This window comes from Drosophila elegans, unplaced genomic scaffold (assembly GCF_018152505.1).
Source record: "Drosophila elegans isolate 14027-0461.03 unplaced genomic scaffold, ASM1815250v1 contig_183, whole genome shotgun sequence".
Lineage (NCBI taxonomy): Eukaryota > Metazoa > Arthropoda > Insecta > Diptera > Drosophilidae > Drosophila > Drosophila elegans.
In genome coordinates this window covers 7,441,920-7,455,607 of record NW_024545550.1, presented here as the reverse complement: position 1 = coordinate 7,455,607, position 13,688 = coordinate 7,441,920, and the positions used below count along the sequence as shown (strand labels likewise).

The 13,688-nt window shown below is 46.7% G+C and overlaps 5 protein-coding genes across 5 annotated transcripts; 4 read left to right on the top strand and 1 right to left on the bottom strand.

Moving 5' to 3' along the window:
• Positions 1-34: 34 nt before the first annotated feature.
• On the top strand, positions 35-3,152 carry LOC108144649 (eukaryotic translation initiation factor 3 subunit B). The gene is made up of 4 exons (XM_017269694.2): positions 35-211; positions 332-647; positions 707-2,259; positions 2,694-3,152. Exons 1-4 carry the CDS (start codon positions 97-99, stop codon positions 2,780-2,782), a joined length of 2,073 nt encoding a protein of 690 aa, XP_017125183.1. The 5' UTR covers positions 35-96; the 3' UTR covers positions 2,783-3,152.
• Positions 3,153-3,238: 86 nt separating this feature from the next.
• LOC108144648 (coiled-coil and C2 domain-containing protein 2A) lies at positions 3,239-9,920 on the top strand. Its single transcript, XM_017269693.2, has 7 exons — positions 3,239-4,787; positions 5,449-6,406; positions 7,069-7,352; positions 7,537-8,259; positions 8,632-8,870; positions 8,934-9,057; positions 9,514-9,920. The coding sequence occupies exons 1-7, from the start codon at positions 3,282-3,284 to the stop codon at positions 9,703-9,705; spliced, it is 4,026 nt and encodes a 1,341-aa protein (XP_017125182.1). The 5' UTR covers positions 3,239-3,281; the 3' UTR covers positions 9,706-9,920.
• Positions 9,921-10,295: 375 nt separating this feature from the next.
• LOC108144650 (serine palmitoyltransferase small subunit B) lies at positions 10,296-10,941 on the top strand. Its single transcript, XM_017269695.2, has 2 exons — positions 10,296-10,499; positions 10,716-10,941. Exons 1-2 carry the CDS (start codon positions 10,364-10,366, stop codon positions 10,895-10,897), a joined length of 318 nt encoding a protein of 105 aa, XP_017125184.1. The 5' UTR covers positions 10,296-10,363; the 3' UTR covers positions 10,898-10,941.
• Positions 10,942-11,071: 130 nt separating this feature from the next.
• On the top strand, positions 11,072-12,246 carry LOC108144816 (peptidyl-prolyl cis-trans isomerase E). The gene is made up of 4 exons (XM_017269947.2): positions 11,072-11,340; positions 11,399-11,785; positions 11,845-12,017; positions 12,080-12,246. Exons 1-4 carry the CDS (start codon positions 11,140-11,142, stop codon positions 12,222-12,224), a joined length of 906 nt encoding a protein of 301 aa, XP_017125436.1. The 5' UTR covers positions 11,072-11,139; the 3' UTR covers positions 12,225-12,246.
• LOC108144817 (60S ribosomal protein L18a) lies at positions 12,243-13,358 on the bottom strand. The gene is made up of 2 exons (XM_017269948.2): positions 13,250-13,358; positions 12,243-12,826 (listed from the first exon to the last, which is right to left on the bottom strand). Exons 1-2 carry the CDS (start codon positions 13,265-13,267, stop codon positions 12,311-12,313), a joined length of 534 nt encoding a protein of 177 aa, XP_017125437.1. The 5' UTR covers positions 13,268-13,358; the 3' UTR covers positions 12,243-12,310.
• Between the last annotated feature and the right edge of the window lie 330 nt (positions 13,359-13,688).

The following is a 13,688-nucleotide window of genomic DNA, read 5'->3' as shown; positions in this document are numbered from 1 at the left end:
GATTCGCCGTGAATGGCAAAATCGGCATCTCACTCTTCCTTTTTCACTTTGTGCGTGTGTGTTTGATGACGGAAATTTGCAAATAGATCGCTGAAAATGGCCAAAAAGAAAAGCGAGGAGCACTCCGGTGCGGATGCTAACGACAGCGACTACACGGAGGAGCCAAACTTCGATGATCCGCCCGGTTTTGTGGATCAAATTTCCGATGAAGGTGTGTTTTCCTTAATGCCAGCACAGCACACGCGGCGATCTTAACCTCAATCAGTGCGCGATGTGCGAAAGTTTGCATATTTTATTAATCACATTATATTATAAATCATATATTATGCAGCTCTGCTGGGCGACATGCTGGCCCAGCGCCCCTCGGAAGCGGACGGCGTCGAGAGTGTGGTAGTGGTGGACAACATCCCCAAGGTGGAGCCGGTGCGCCTGGAGAAGCTGAAGTCGGTGATCAACAAGCTCTTCTCGCACTGCGGCGACATTGTCAATGTGGTCTATCCCGTAGACGAGGAGGGCAAGACCAAGGGCTACGCCTTCATGGAGTACAAGCAGGCCAGCCAGGCGGAGGAGGCGGTCAAGAAGTTGAACAACCACCGCCTGGACAAGAACCACACCTTTGCCGTCAATCTCTTTACCGATTTCCAGAAGTAAGTTGCCCCACTTCAACCAATAAATCGATGGAATCTTTAAATTAGAATCCTTGCAGGTACGAGAACATCCCTGAGAAGTGGGAACCGCCCACTGTGCAGACCTTCAAGGTGCAGAGCGACTTGTACAACTTCATCAACGACCCCGATACCTATGACCAGTACTGCGTTGCCGCCGAAACAGCTCCCAATTGCGTACAGGTGGGCTTCTGGCAGAACGTCCTGCCCGAACCCTTTGAGCTGGAGACCCGCGAACGCTTCACCGACACCTTCGTCAAGTGGTCCCCGCTGGGCACCTATGTGGTCACGTTCCACAAGCCCGGCGTGGCCATCTGGGGCGGCAGCAGCTTCCAGAAGATCCAGAAGTTCCCCCATCCCGGCACCCAATTCGTGGAGTTCTCGCCCTGCGAGAATTACCTCGTGACTTACGGACCCACGCCCACGGGCCAGAAGATCATCATCTGGGACATCCGCACCGGAGCCGAGAAGCGTTCGTTCGTGGCCGATGGCATGTCGGTGCTGTCCATGTTCCGCTGGTCGCACGACGACAAGTTTGTGGCCCGCATGGGCGAGAACTCGATCCACATCTACGAGACGCCCTCTTTCTATCTGCTCGACCTGAAGTCGATCAAGATTCCGGGCATCCGAGGCTTCTCGTGGTCGCCCACGGACAATGTGATCGCCTACTGGGTGGAGGAACAGAACCAGATACCCGCCCGCGTCACCCTGATGGAGATCCCCAAAAAGCGCGAGATCCGCAACAAGAACCTTTTCCATGTAGCCGACTGCAAGCTGCACTGGCAGAAATCCGGCGACTATCTGTGCGTCAAGGTGGATCGCTACTCCAAGTTGAAGAAGGACAAGAAGGACCTGGACGTTAAGTTCCTGGGCATGTTCTACAACTTTGAGATCTTCCACATGCGCGAGAAAGAGATTCCCGTCGACTCTGTGGAGATTCGCGAGCTGATTCTGGCCTTCGCCTGGGAGCCCATCGGCAACAAGTTCTCCATTATCCACGGCGAGCCCAACTCTTCAAACGTCAGCTTCTACGAGGTCAACAAGGGTGTCAAGCCCAGCTTGGTGAAGCGCTTGGAGAAGAAGTCCTGCACGCATTTGTTCTGGTCGCCACGCGGCCAGTTCATCGTGATGGCCAACCTCACCATGGGCACCTTTGAGTTTGTGGACTCCACCAACGATTACATCATCAGTGCGTCGCCGGATCACTTCCGCGCCTCCGAGGTCGAGTGGGATCCCACCGGACGCTACGTTGTGACCGGGGTCTCCTCCTGGAAGGTGAAGGAGGACACCGGCTTCAACATGTACACGTTCCAGGGCCGCATCATCAAGCGCACCATCCTCAAGAACTTTGTGCAGTTCTTGTGGCGGCCGCGTCCGCCAACTCTGCTTAGCGAGGAGAAGCAGAAGGAGATCAAGAAGAACCTAAAGAAGTACTACGCCGCCTTCGAGCAGAAGGATCGCCTGCGTCTCACCCGTGCCTCCAAGGAGCTGCTCGAGAAGCGCTCCCAGCTGCGCGAGACCTTCATGGAGTACCGCAACAAGCGCATCGCCGAGTGGGCGGATCAGAAGAGTCGTCGCATCATGCTGCGAGGGCGTAAGTATTTTCAAGACATTAATAGCACCACTATATCATTGGCAAGAATTTTCAAATTTGCGCTTTACAAGACTAAGGTCTCATACTTTTTGAAACGATTTATCAAACCCATATTTATCAGCCTGAAATAATGTGTAAAAGAGAATGTAGTTACACGCAGCTCACTATCAATCATTAAGCCATAATTTTTTTCCCTAGATTTGATATTATTTCAAAGATTTTGCATATATAAGCTCAAGCTTATATCATACGTTGTTTTTAACCAACAAAAAGGATTTTGCCTCTTATATTAAATTTAATTTTCTTATCTTTCGCTAAAGCTAAAGTATATAACGAAAACGTATATTAATAACAATTTGTGTCTATGTATAATCAAGTCTTTAGACACTTAATTTTGATTCATCTATTAAACTTGATTTTCTATCTTTCAACAGATGTCGACACAGACAACTTGGAAACTGATGAAGTGGATGAAGAGATTGTTGAATTTTTAGTCAAGGAAGAAGTCACCCTGCTGGAGTAGACGACCCCCTTAACGCTACTCATCCGCTGTCGTCCCCTGCCTCCTTCGAAGCGATCCGATCCTGTCGCCTCTCATTTCGTGTCCGGGACGCGTCTACGCCCTGGTTTGTGAGACCAGGGCCCTAACCCATTATCCAATCCAGTAGCGCGCGTCTGCTTGCAAACAACTCTGAGCGGAACCTTTGCCTATACATACATAATACGAATTATAAGCCCTAAAGTAAACTCCAACATAATCAGCACTTGCCCTTGCGAACATAACATCTTTTATTAATGACCTTTATTGAGCACACCCCTCCCTCCAGTATGCCTAAAAGTAGATTTGCGATGTATTTGTATGTAAACAGCAAAAAGAAAACGAAAACAAAATATGTTTGGGGTATGTTTTTATTTGTCACGAGCGATAGACGATAGTCGGTTGCCATTAGCAACCCGAAAAAAGTCAAAGCAGGCGGTATATTGTTTGTATCTGCCTTAGGGTTTCTACTTAAGTAATAATTATGGAGTCCACTTCACCCAAGAAGACTACAAAAAAGAAACGGAAGACCCACACAACCAGGGGCTATAGAAGAAGGGAGCAGGAGGTGCAGCACTTACTCAAGCAGACGGAAGGCCACATCGCTGGTCAGGAATTCGATTTGGAGGCACTCAGTTTGCAGTTTTTCCATGGAAACGACGATGAGGAGCTGCAGGAAAAGGTCTCTCCGGTGCTGGAAGGCAACAACAAGGAGAGCGACGAAGATTCTGGCGGGGATTTGGCTGTGGATCCTTCGGATTCGCCCTCCCAAACATTCATTCAAATTGATTTGCAGGATCCACCGCTGGCTTGGAGTCAGCTCTTCAAGCAGCGGCACTACTATGACGAGAGCTTACTGTACCGACCCAGTAACACCCTGCACTTTCAATTGCATCTGAGTGACTCGCAGCTAAAGGACTCCCAGATCCGCATGTTGAATCGCTTCCAGGAGGAGGCCAAAAGCGACTCCAGCAAGCTGAGCTCCGAGCTGGTTGCCCAGTTGAGTGGGGGAAGTGCCCCGAAGTTTTTACTAGATGATAGGCTATATCGCACTGTGTGCCACAAGGAGTTCCAGAGCGTGTTCTTTGCACCCATGCCGGCTGGGGAGTTCCAGGGATTGCCCACCAGACGGTGCCTCAAATTGAGCCTCAAGCAGCTCCGCTTCAGCTTGCATCCTCAACTGCTGGAGGAGCATCGGCTGGCCCAGCAGCTGGAGGATCTCTTCGATATCTACATGCAGCAGAAAAGGCAGAGGATCTGCCGGAAATTGAGGGAGGAACTGGAGATTGCTCGCCAAGTGGCTCTCAAAATGCTAGCCTCGGCTGGAGAGGATCAGACGGCGGAGGTGAAGAGGCAACTCAGACTCACCCAACAGCTGAGGGAGCGCTACTACTCGGAGTCGGCTGCGCAGCGTAATCTTCTCCAGCGTCTGCTGCGGGAGTGGGCAAAGCTGAAGGAACTGCGCCACGAGCAGCGCTTCCAGTGCACCCGTTTCCAGCTGGGTCTCCGGGTGATGCACCCACCCGACCTGGAGGCCTCCTATTCCGCCTGGAAGGAGTGCTTCGAGACGGACCTGGCCGAGGTCTATCGTGAGCAGCTGGAGGTCTTCTACACCCGACTCCGTCTGTGGAGTGAGCAAAAGGCCATCGGCAGGAGGAAGTCGGAGGGGCAATCGAAGCCTCCGCGCAAGCCCCAATTCGATAGGGTCATGGCCAGTCTGAGGAAGGACTACGACAAAGCCTTCAAGGACCCAGAGGAACCCTTTGTGGAGGTCATCCGCCTGCATGCGGATGAGGCCGCCGCCCGCTTGTCCATTCCAACCGGTGAGCAGTTGCCCAAGGCCCGCAACTACTTCCTCAAGATCTTCCTGGACGGCCAGTTTGTCGGCCAGAGCAGGAGCTATCGCCTCGAGCCTGATCTGCAGATATGCATCAACGAGTGCATTGGAGTGCTTCTGGAGAGGACTCTTCCAGAGAACCTAAACATTTGGGTGGGTATATAAGTTTAAGGCTGTTGGTTCTTAATCGATTCTAATGCAACTGTATATTTCAATCAAAACTAAAGTTCATCCTCTAAAGAACTCGCTTTTATCCCTTATCCATATTTAATCCATCATTGAAAAGTACTATAAATGTGGAATTGTCAATGGATCCCACCATACCAGCAAATCTATTTTAAATATATTTTTAACTTTTAAAAAAATATAATATTTTTTAAGGGAAGTTTTCATTACCATTCAAATTTTAATGAAAAAAATAGCTTTTAGCATTGTTTGTTTCCATAACTAATGAAATGCTTTTTTATTACCATTACTTTTTTAAAAAATAATTAATGGTTTTTTCGTTAGAATTCCTTTTTTTTCAATAAATAATAATTTACAATAACTTGTTGCAATGATGATCAAAACTGATTTCATTTGACTATTTTCAAAATCCAATTAAATAACATTGTATTTATTATAATGAAGCTATATATTTTATTAGTATTTGAAATATAACATTTAACATTCAATATGTAAAATAAATAACTTAATGAAAATCAAAAGGGAAAATATTTAAATTTAATTTAAAATGCTTGTCTTTTCCAAGTATATTTATCTTTACCGTTTATTATTACTTTTCTTTAATTGTGATTAAATTTTGTACCTCCAGCTGTATGAGAAGTCCACGTTGACTCCGAAGAGTCGCCGCCTGGCCCAGATGAGCACCCCGCTCCTATTGAGCTCCAAGGAGGATGCGATGCAGGAAAGGCTCAGCTTCCGAACCTCATCCTCATCCGCCACCCAGTTGGCAGGCGATGTCTATCTGTACTACGAATACCGATCCACGGAGGGATGGGGAGGAGCCCACAATCTAGACGATGTGCAAAGACTACCGGACGCACTGCGTCAGACTTTTATGCCGCCGAAACTCTGCGCTTTGCCCGAAGCCTCCAAGGAGCTGGTCACACCCAGACCGCCAAGTGGGAGGACCAGGAGGAGCCAGCTGCCTCCGCTGATCTTCGCCGAGCAGCAGCTCCAGTTCTGTGCCATTGAGGAGCTCCTGGAGAACCGACGATTCCAGTTGCTCCACTCTCGCCATCAGCAGCGAAACCTGCACACCAGGCAGCTACGCTTTGTGCCCGCCCTGGAGCAGGAAATCTCGGAGGAGGAGCAGCTGCCGGATGGGCTCGGAACCAAGGTTCAGCTCCTGGAGCCGGGCACCTACTGGAACCCCATCGATCTGCACAAGCACCGGGGGCGCAAGTTCCTCCAACTGCTCTACGAGGTGATCACCAGCCAGAGTTCGCGGAGAGCCAAGGAGCTGGAGACGCCTCTGCCGCTGCTTCTCCTGGCCGAGGACTCGGATCACTCATCTGCCGCCGGTTGGACAGCTCTCTGGCGGGCCATCTGCTCCGTTTTCCAAGGGCAGCCCACTTCACTGCCCCGGGAACCAGCCATTTGGTCTGGCCAGCAGCAGTCCGGAACCGATCTCTTCAAGCACTTCAACGTCTCCCTTCATGTGGTCCGGGCCACAGGGGTTCCGGTCCGCAGTCGCCACATCCTGAATCTCAACGAGCGACGCACCAGTTCTGGAGGCGATATGAGCACCAGTTTGTTCGTCACACAGAGTGAGTATTGATTGGGGATTAGAATTAATCATTTAATGGAAATATTTCATTAAAAATATAAGTAAAATCAGTTAGCGAGAATTGGTAATTAAATTTATAAAATAGGGAAACCCTTCTTCTGGTCCCAATTTGATAAAACAAATACCAAAGCGCAACTAACATCCATTCCATTAAAATTATAGATGATATAGAATATTTAACCAAAAATGATAACATAGGTGAACTACAACCAAAAAAAATTGTCATACAAACTAAACCATTGTGAAATGAATTTAAAATTAAAGTTTTTAATTAATACCACGAAAGAGTCAAAATTAAAATTATGTGTAGACGAAAATTGTTTTACAGAAGTCGGGACTTATAAAATTCCCTCTCCTAGTGGCATTGAAATAAATAAGCATACGTATCATAAAGTCATAATGTTTTCTAAAAAGGGTATTATGAAATGAACATAAAGACTATTACAAATTAAATTGACAATTTATAGGGATAACGCCGTCTAAAAATGATTGATGACTAGAATTACTCATTGAACGACCAAATCGTTTAACTAAAATACTTGTGTGAGTCATAATCTCATTATTAGATAGGGAGATCATGGGACTCCCAGATTAATTTTTAGAAGCTTTGCCATATGAGTCACTATTAATGACGCCTTCCAGCCCTCATGTACTCCAATGTTCGGCCCTTTGTTACGCTGAGCTATGGCCAGCGTTTGTGCCGGAGTCGCACCGCCGAGGGCAGCAATCCCACCTGGAACGAGCAACTGCAGCTGCAGATCCACAGTCAGTTCGGGGATCTGCGCGAGGATCTCAAGATCAGTCTGTTCGACGAGCTCATAGAGCAGCAGTACAGCGACGAGGCCTCCGATTTGTACCAGCGGGTCCAGTGCAATTGGCTGGGCGAATTCCGGGTGCCCATCAATAGTCTGCTGGCCAGTCGTAAGGTAAGTTACTTTACTTTAACTTTGAAGTTTAAAAAGAAATCTGGACATTTTTTAATGCAAAAATAACTAAAAATGTATTAAATATATGTAATTCTAAAAAATTCCCGAAAATAGCATATAACTGGCGGTTACCCCTTAATTAGCAAATTGTTAACTCCCAAAACTTCAAATTTTGTATTCCCAGTTTGAGGGCTGCATCGAGTTGGCCATGCCCAAAGTTCTGGTGGGCTACAAACGACCTTTGATTGACTCGGTGACCAACATGTCCGCGGATCAGTATCCCGAGTTCAAGGAGGCAGTGCACCTGTGGCTCTACCTGAGCATCGAGCCCGGTGGCGGAGATTTGATGCCACTGCAATCGAGTGCCTTGGCCTGTGCGGAAATGCCGGAAACGCAGCAATATCTGGGGGAAAGGCGACTGGAACTGTTGCAACTGCTGCCCCAGCCACAGCGGTATGTGGAACCACTGGTGTGCACGGCCCAGGGCAAGAGGGTGTGCCTCACGAGACTCCTGGATGCTGTGCCCCTTCCTCCGGCGGTGGCCACCGGGGAGAATCCACTGGAAGCCTCCTGTCGCTTTGTCTCGCTGCTCAGTCAGTTCCGCACCTATGATCCCTGCCAGGGATTCCGGGGCGTTTGGCTGGACAATCAGACGCTGCTGGACAGCACCTGGTGCTCGGTCAAGGATCTGGGTGTCCTGCTCTGTAACTATATGCTCTGCTTGGGCCTGGAGTGCTGGCTCATCCTGGGCGTGGCCTGTCCCCATGGCGAGTGCTCCTTTGTGCTTTTCCGCCAACCGGAAACTGCTGAACTTGTCCTGGTTTCTCCTGCCACTGGCAAGAGATACCAGCTCCAGGATGTGCATTGTCCGCTGAGGCGAATATATTGTGTGGTTGCAAAACAGAATGTAAGTTTGACTAAACTGGTGAAAATTGTTTTATATAATTTTTAGTTTGACTATTTTTCGGTACTGAATTTAAATGGATTGACTAAATTTCATCTGGAGATTTAATTTGAATTTAAGTATAAATAAAGCCTTTTAAACAAATATTTCCCATTTTAAATCTAAATCTTTAAACATTCATTTAAATACTTCATGTTAAACCATGCAATTCGATACGCATGTAATTTAACACTATAATTTTATAATTAATTTCATTATAAAACATAAATATTTTTATTATTATTGCACAGTCTTGTTGTTACTATTCCAATTTTGTTATCAGTGTTTAATATGTTAATCTTGCCAATTCGCTGTTTATCTTGCCTGTTTTGACAGATATATTTCAACATTCAAACGGAAGCCCGAGTCAGCATGACAAATTTTAATTTCCAGGATGGCGCCTGCTGGTTTCCACTCTTCAGCCGACGAGTTCCTGCCCCCCAGAGTGGCGTCCAGAAGCTGGACTACGTGTACAAGAGGAGCTATGAACTGAGCCAGCTGCAGAAGCACATCGAGCGGAAGATCATGAAGAAGATCAGCGCCTGGCGCACCACCAGGAAAACCATTTGGAACAGGTGAGTTTTTCCCTTAATTACCCATATATGTTAATTAACCATTAAAATGGTTTTCATTAACAGAGCTTTTCAACCACGTCTCCAGAAGATCCTTAGCGATATGGAAAATTTGTCCACTTTTTCCAGAGGACGTTATGATGAGCCTATTTTCAGCGAACAGCTTGAACGAGAATATCCCAACTACAGGGTAAGATTTCAATTAATTTTAAGGATATTTTAGCCTACATAATTTTAAGTTGAGATGAGTAACACACCAAATTAAAAGGTAAAGCCCCTTAACTATTATTGGTTCATATTTAACAATAGAAGAAGTAGTTTTGGTTTTATTGGCATAAAGAAAATATATTACTATCGCCTGTTCATGTTACCAAAGCTTGTCCAGTCCCTACCCAAAAAAATATCCAATTCTAGCCTTATTGGTTACGAAAAAAGTGAATTGTCATTATAATGGCCAGTAAAATGTGAACCACTTCGCAGGTATATGTACCGTGTAAAAACCTCCCTTTAATACCAAAAAAAGATAAGAGCTGATAGCAGTTGTTCGTCACAAAGCGACCTCTGCCTTACCCGACCCCACTCAACACTCATCCGTCATCGATCACGAACCTAATCGATCAGCAACCCTATTTCCATTTGCTTCCAGCTCTTCGGCTTCACCCTCAACTTTGCATACACCAATCTAGCGGCCATATCGGAGCGCATCCGGACGACCTGCATCCACTACAACCACGACGCTATGGTGGAGTTTTGCGTTGCTGTCCATGTGCACGCCCACGCCAACGACGTGCTGTCCGTGTGGGTGTTCCTGCTCTCCATGGTGCCCCTGATGGTGTGATTCAGAGATCCCCCGGGCCAGAGGCAATCCCCCTGCCATTCGGGATTCGCTATCAGCCATCACCCTACGAGTTAACGAGTGCTAGCGTAGCCGATCGGACTGTTTTTTATCGCAGCGCTACCCAACTGTCGGCGCGAAAGAGGCCGATTTGAAATCTATTTAATTTGGTTTACAGCCCGAAAAATGTATATATATGTATTAATAGAATACAACAAAGAAACAAAACTTCGGCAAGCCAAAGGTTTTATACCCTTAAATATAAAATAATATATAAAACGACAATATATTGATAGTTATGAGTTCAAGAGGGTGTGGCAATTCAACCTTTTGCCAGTTGATTTTTCCGAGTTTTTGGCTTTGGCCAAGCAGTATTTTCTAAGTATTTTTCTTATATTTGCATTACAAATTCAGTCAAATGTGAAGGAGACATTTGTGACCATAATTTATATTCTGTAAGAGGTCGAACACGTTTCCTTCAATTCATTTGAAAAGTATAATACCCTCTGCAAAAGGGTAAAAAAACCACATTGTTGTACGGAGCAGTGATAAGAAGGTGGTGACGGGGGTACCTGCGTACCAGGTGTCGCACCTGGCGTGGGGCTAGTTCGCCGCGCACCCTGAAACTGTCGACATCGCCTGACATCGATTTCACAAGCTCATGTCGAAGAACAGCATGTTCCAAAATCTGGCCAAGGATTATGCGAAATTCAAGCGCTATGTGAAATGGCTGTATGTGCTTTACGAGCTGAACACACAGATCGCCATCTGCGAGCCCTGGGAGAAGGTCTTCCTGAGTAAGTACTAAGGACCCATGCCCTCGGGAATATTAGCGCACCATGCCATACCATTCCAAGACGTATCTACAAAGTAACAACTGCTGTCTTTACTCATCGATATCTTATCAACGCCGGTCAGTCAGTCGGTGTCTTAGTGTCTTAGTCATGGAGCGGCGAACACCCGACTTGCTTATGGATTGCGACGATATCTCACCAAGTTGTTTTCCCTTTCAGATGTCCTTCTGGGCAGCTGCGTCTCCCTGATCCTGTATGCAACCTTTGCCTTTGTGCCGAGCTATTGTGTGACTGTTTTCCACCTACTGTGGCCCCAGACGATCGTGCAAAATCTCACCAGCCCATGCAGTTCGAATTTGGAGGGCTTTTGTGGCAACGAAAGTGGAGCAGTAATCACGTAATTTTAGTTTAGCTTATCATAATCAATAAATAATTTAAAACGTAACGACCATAACGTTTAATCCGCATATGGCATTGCCAAATGGAAATAAAAAGGTTCGGATCCAGGCTAATATATGTTTTAAAAACGGTCCGGCAACTTTGGCTTTTGGGTTTTCAAGCTCAACAACCAACGGCCACACTATTGTTTGTTTGGGGTTCTTGTTACTTGTAGATTTATTTAATTTCATGAATTAATTTAGCCATGTCCAACGATAAACGCACTGTTTATGTGGGTGGCCTGGCCGACGAGGTCACAGAGCGACTGCTCAACAATGCCTTCATACCATTTGGTGATATTGCCGACATTCAAATGCCGGCGGACTACGAATCACAACGCCATCGGGGATTCGCCTTTGTAGAATACGAACAGGCCGAGGATGCGGCTGCTGCAATAGATAATATGGTAAATAGTGGTGTATAAAAACATATAGCTTCGTTATGAACTGCTCTACCATTTCCAGAATGATTCAGAGCTTTGTGGCCGCACAATACGTGTGAATTTGGCCAAGCCGGTGCGCGTTAAAGAGGACAGTTTCAAGCCTGTTTGGGCTGATGACGACTGGTTGCAGAAGCATGCGGGCGCCACATTGGAGCCGGAAGGGGATCCGGAGGCGGAGAAGGTGGACACGGCACCCTCGACGGGGCCGGCGGTCATTGAAAAGGCGGAGAAACGCAACCCACAAGTATTCTTTGACGTGCGGATTGGCGGCAACGATGCTGGTCGCATTGTAATGCTCCTGCGAGCGGATGTGGTGCCCAAGACGGCCGAAAACTTCCGACAGCTGTGCACCCACGAACAGGGCTATGGCTACAAGGGCTGCTCCTTTCACCGCGTTATTCCAGAGTTTGTAGGTTCTAGAACTCATAAGCCTGCCCACCTTTGTACTAACCGTTTTTTGTTCAACAGATGTGCCAAGGAGGCGACTTTACCAACAATAATGGCACTGGCGGCAAGTCCATCTATGGCAAAAAGTTCAACGATGAGAATTTCAACCTGAAACACAATAGTTTCGGCACTCTATCCATGGCCAACTCTGGCGCCAATACAAATGGCTCGCAGTTCTTCATATGCACCACAAAGTGAGCTTTACATCGCACGCTATCCCATGTTATTATTAATTAATCGTATTTTTATGCCACAGAACCGATTGGCTGGACAACAAGCATGTGGTCTTTGGTCATGTCATCAGTGGCGCCGAGGTGGTACGCAAAATGGAACGATGCGGTTCTAAGTCGGGCACTCCCAACCAAAAGATTGTCATCTACGCCTGCGGCGAACTCAAATAAAGACGCTCTTGTACCTAGTTTACTCTTCAACGTTCTCATTTATTGAAAAATCCACTAAGTCATAGGTCAAAAACTGCAGGAGAAACCTACTGGAAGTAGGTCCTGGGCTTCCTGAACGAGAACAGCTTCCTGTTGCCCTTGTGATGGACACGCTGGACCAGGGGGAACTTGATCTTGGAGTCGTGGAACTGCTTGACGTGCACGCGGCGCGTCTTGGCGGCGGCGATCGACTCCACCTTGATGATCTGGATGGAGTGGGCACGGGCACGGTGGCGGGCGCCCATGTCGCGGTAGCACTGCGTGACAGCACCGCCGACGGTCAGGTCACGGTACTCGCGGTACATGTTGTGGGTGCCGGAGCGGGAATCGTAGCGCAGCCAGATGCCGAAGTTCTTGATCTTGATGGGCGACGTCTCGTACACCTGCTTGATGGACACGATCTCGCCGGTGGTCTTCTTGAACTTCTTCAGCTGGCGCAGGAAGTACCAGAAGCGGGATTTGGCCACGATGTTGTCGGGAGCGAAAATCCGCATCTTGTAGAGGGGCGTCTGGGGCTCCTTCTCGCTGGGCAGCTTGCGGCCCACGACCTCGTACTCCTTCAACTGAAAGTGGTATTTTGTTTAGTCAAAAGGTTTCAAAAACTTTGTAAACAAATGCAGCCAGAAGCAGGCAAACAACAAACACACGCATGGCTGTTGGCTTTTGAAGGTTATGTTTTCGGCGACGCAAATTAAATTTTGTAAACCTTTTAAATGGCTTTCACAAGCTGGGCCTTACACTAAAACCCCTCACAACATCTTTAAAGTGCATTAATTAAGTTTTTAATACCAGTTTATTCAAGAACTGTCGATTTTCAAACTACGTCTACAACATTTTGTACTCTTCAGCCGTCTTTTCACATAGAAATTGCGGATCTTCACAAATTCAAACAATTGCATTGCATGCGCTATATGTTTGCCTGGCTGTTGCACGCATTTGAAACACAAATAATGACTGTTTAAATCATTTTTTTGTTAAATACTAACCAATCCCTTGGCTCTCATGTTGGACGTTCACGCAAAAAGGAAACGGAAAGAGCTTGTCAAATCGAGATGACACTTGACCCTAGATTCTCAGGGATGGACAAAAAATATCGATAGCTGTTTTGAGAGGAGTAATAAGGAAAATCATTTAGAATAAATTTGCCTTTGCTAATTTGAATTATTATATCTTGTAATTATCACAATTAATTCCTAATCTAGTTAAAGTTTCAAAATATCGATATTTAAGAGGTATCGAGCCCAGCAACAATCCTTCGTCACAGATACATAAAGTGCCGTAAATCAAACTTGCAGAATAATTAAATGACGTGCTTCGTGACGGCAAGGAGTTTAATTAAGTGGTAAAGGCATTGTTTCTCATTGGGCGTGCAACAGGTGCCATAGTTCTTAGCCAATTCCGACCGGCTAAGAGGCATCAGAAAGG

Coding starts and splice junctions, on each gene's coding strand:
- LOC108144649 (XM_017269694.2), top strand. CDS start 97: ATGGCCAAAAAGAAAAGCGAGGAGCACTCCGGTGCGGATGCTAACGAC. Junction 648..706: donor CTCTTTACCGATTTCCAGAA/GTAAGTTGCCCC, acceptor GAATCCTTGCAG/GTACGAGAACATCCCTGAGA. Junction 2,260..2,693: donor TCGCATCATGCTGCGAGGGC/GTAAGTATTTTC, acceptor ATCTTTCAACAG/ATGTCGACACAGACAACTTG.
- LOC108144648 (XM_017269693.2), top strand. CDS start 3,282: ATGGAGTCCACTTCACCCAAGAAGACTACAAAAAAGAAACGGAAGACC. Junction 8,260..8,631: donor GTGTGGTTGCAAAACAGAAT/GTAAGTTTGACT, acceptor CTGTTTTGACAG/ATATATTTCAACATTCAAAC. Junction 9,058..9,513: donor GAGAATATCCCAACTACAGG/GTAAGATTTCAA, acceptor ATTTGCTTCCAG/CTCTTCGGCTTCACCCTCAA.
- LOC108144650 (XM_017269695.2), top strand. CDS start 10,364: ATGTCGAAGAACAGCATGTTCCAAAATCTGGCCAAGGATTATGCGAAA. Junction 10,500..10,715: donor CTGGGAGAAGGTCTTCCTGA/GTAAGTACTAAG, acceptor TTTCCCTTTCAG/ATGTCCTTCTGGGCAGCTGC.
- LOC108144816 (XM_017269947.2), top strand. CDS start 11,140: ATGTCCAACGATAAACGCACTGTTTATGTGGGTGGCCTGGCCGACGAG. Junction 11,786..11,844: donor ACCGCGTTATTCCAGAGTTT/GTAGGTTCTAGA, acceptor TTTGTTCAACAG/ATGTGCCAAGGAGGCGACTT. Junction 12,018..12,079: donor TTCTTCATATGCACCACAAA/GTGAGCTTTACA, acceptor TTTATGCCACAG/AACCGATTGGCTGGACAACA.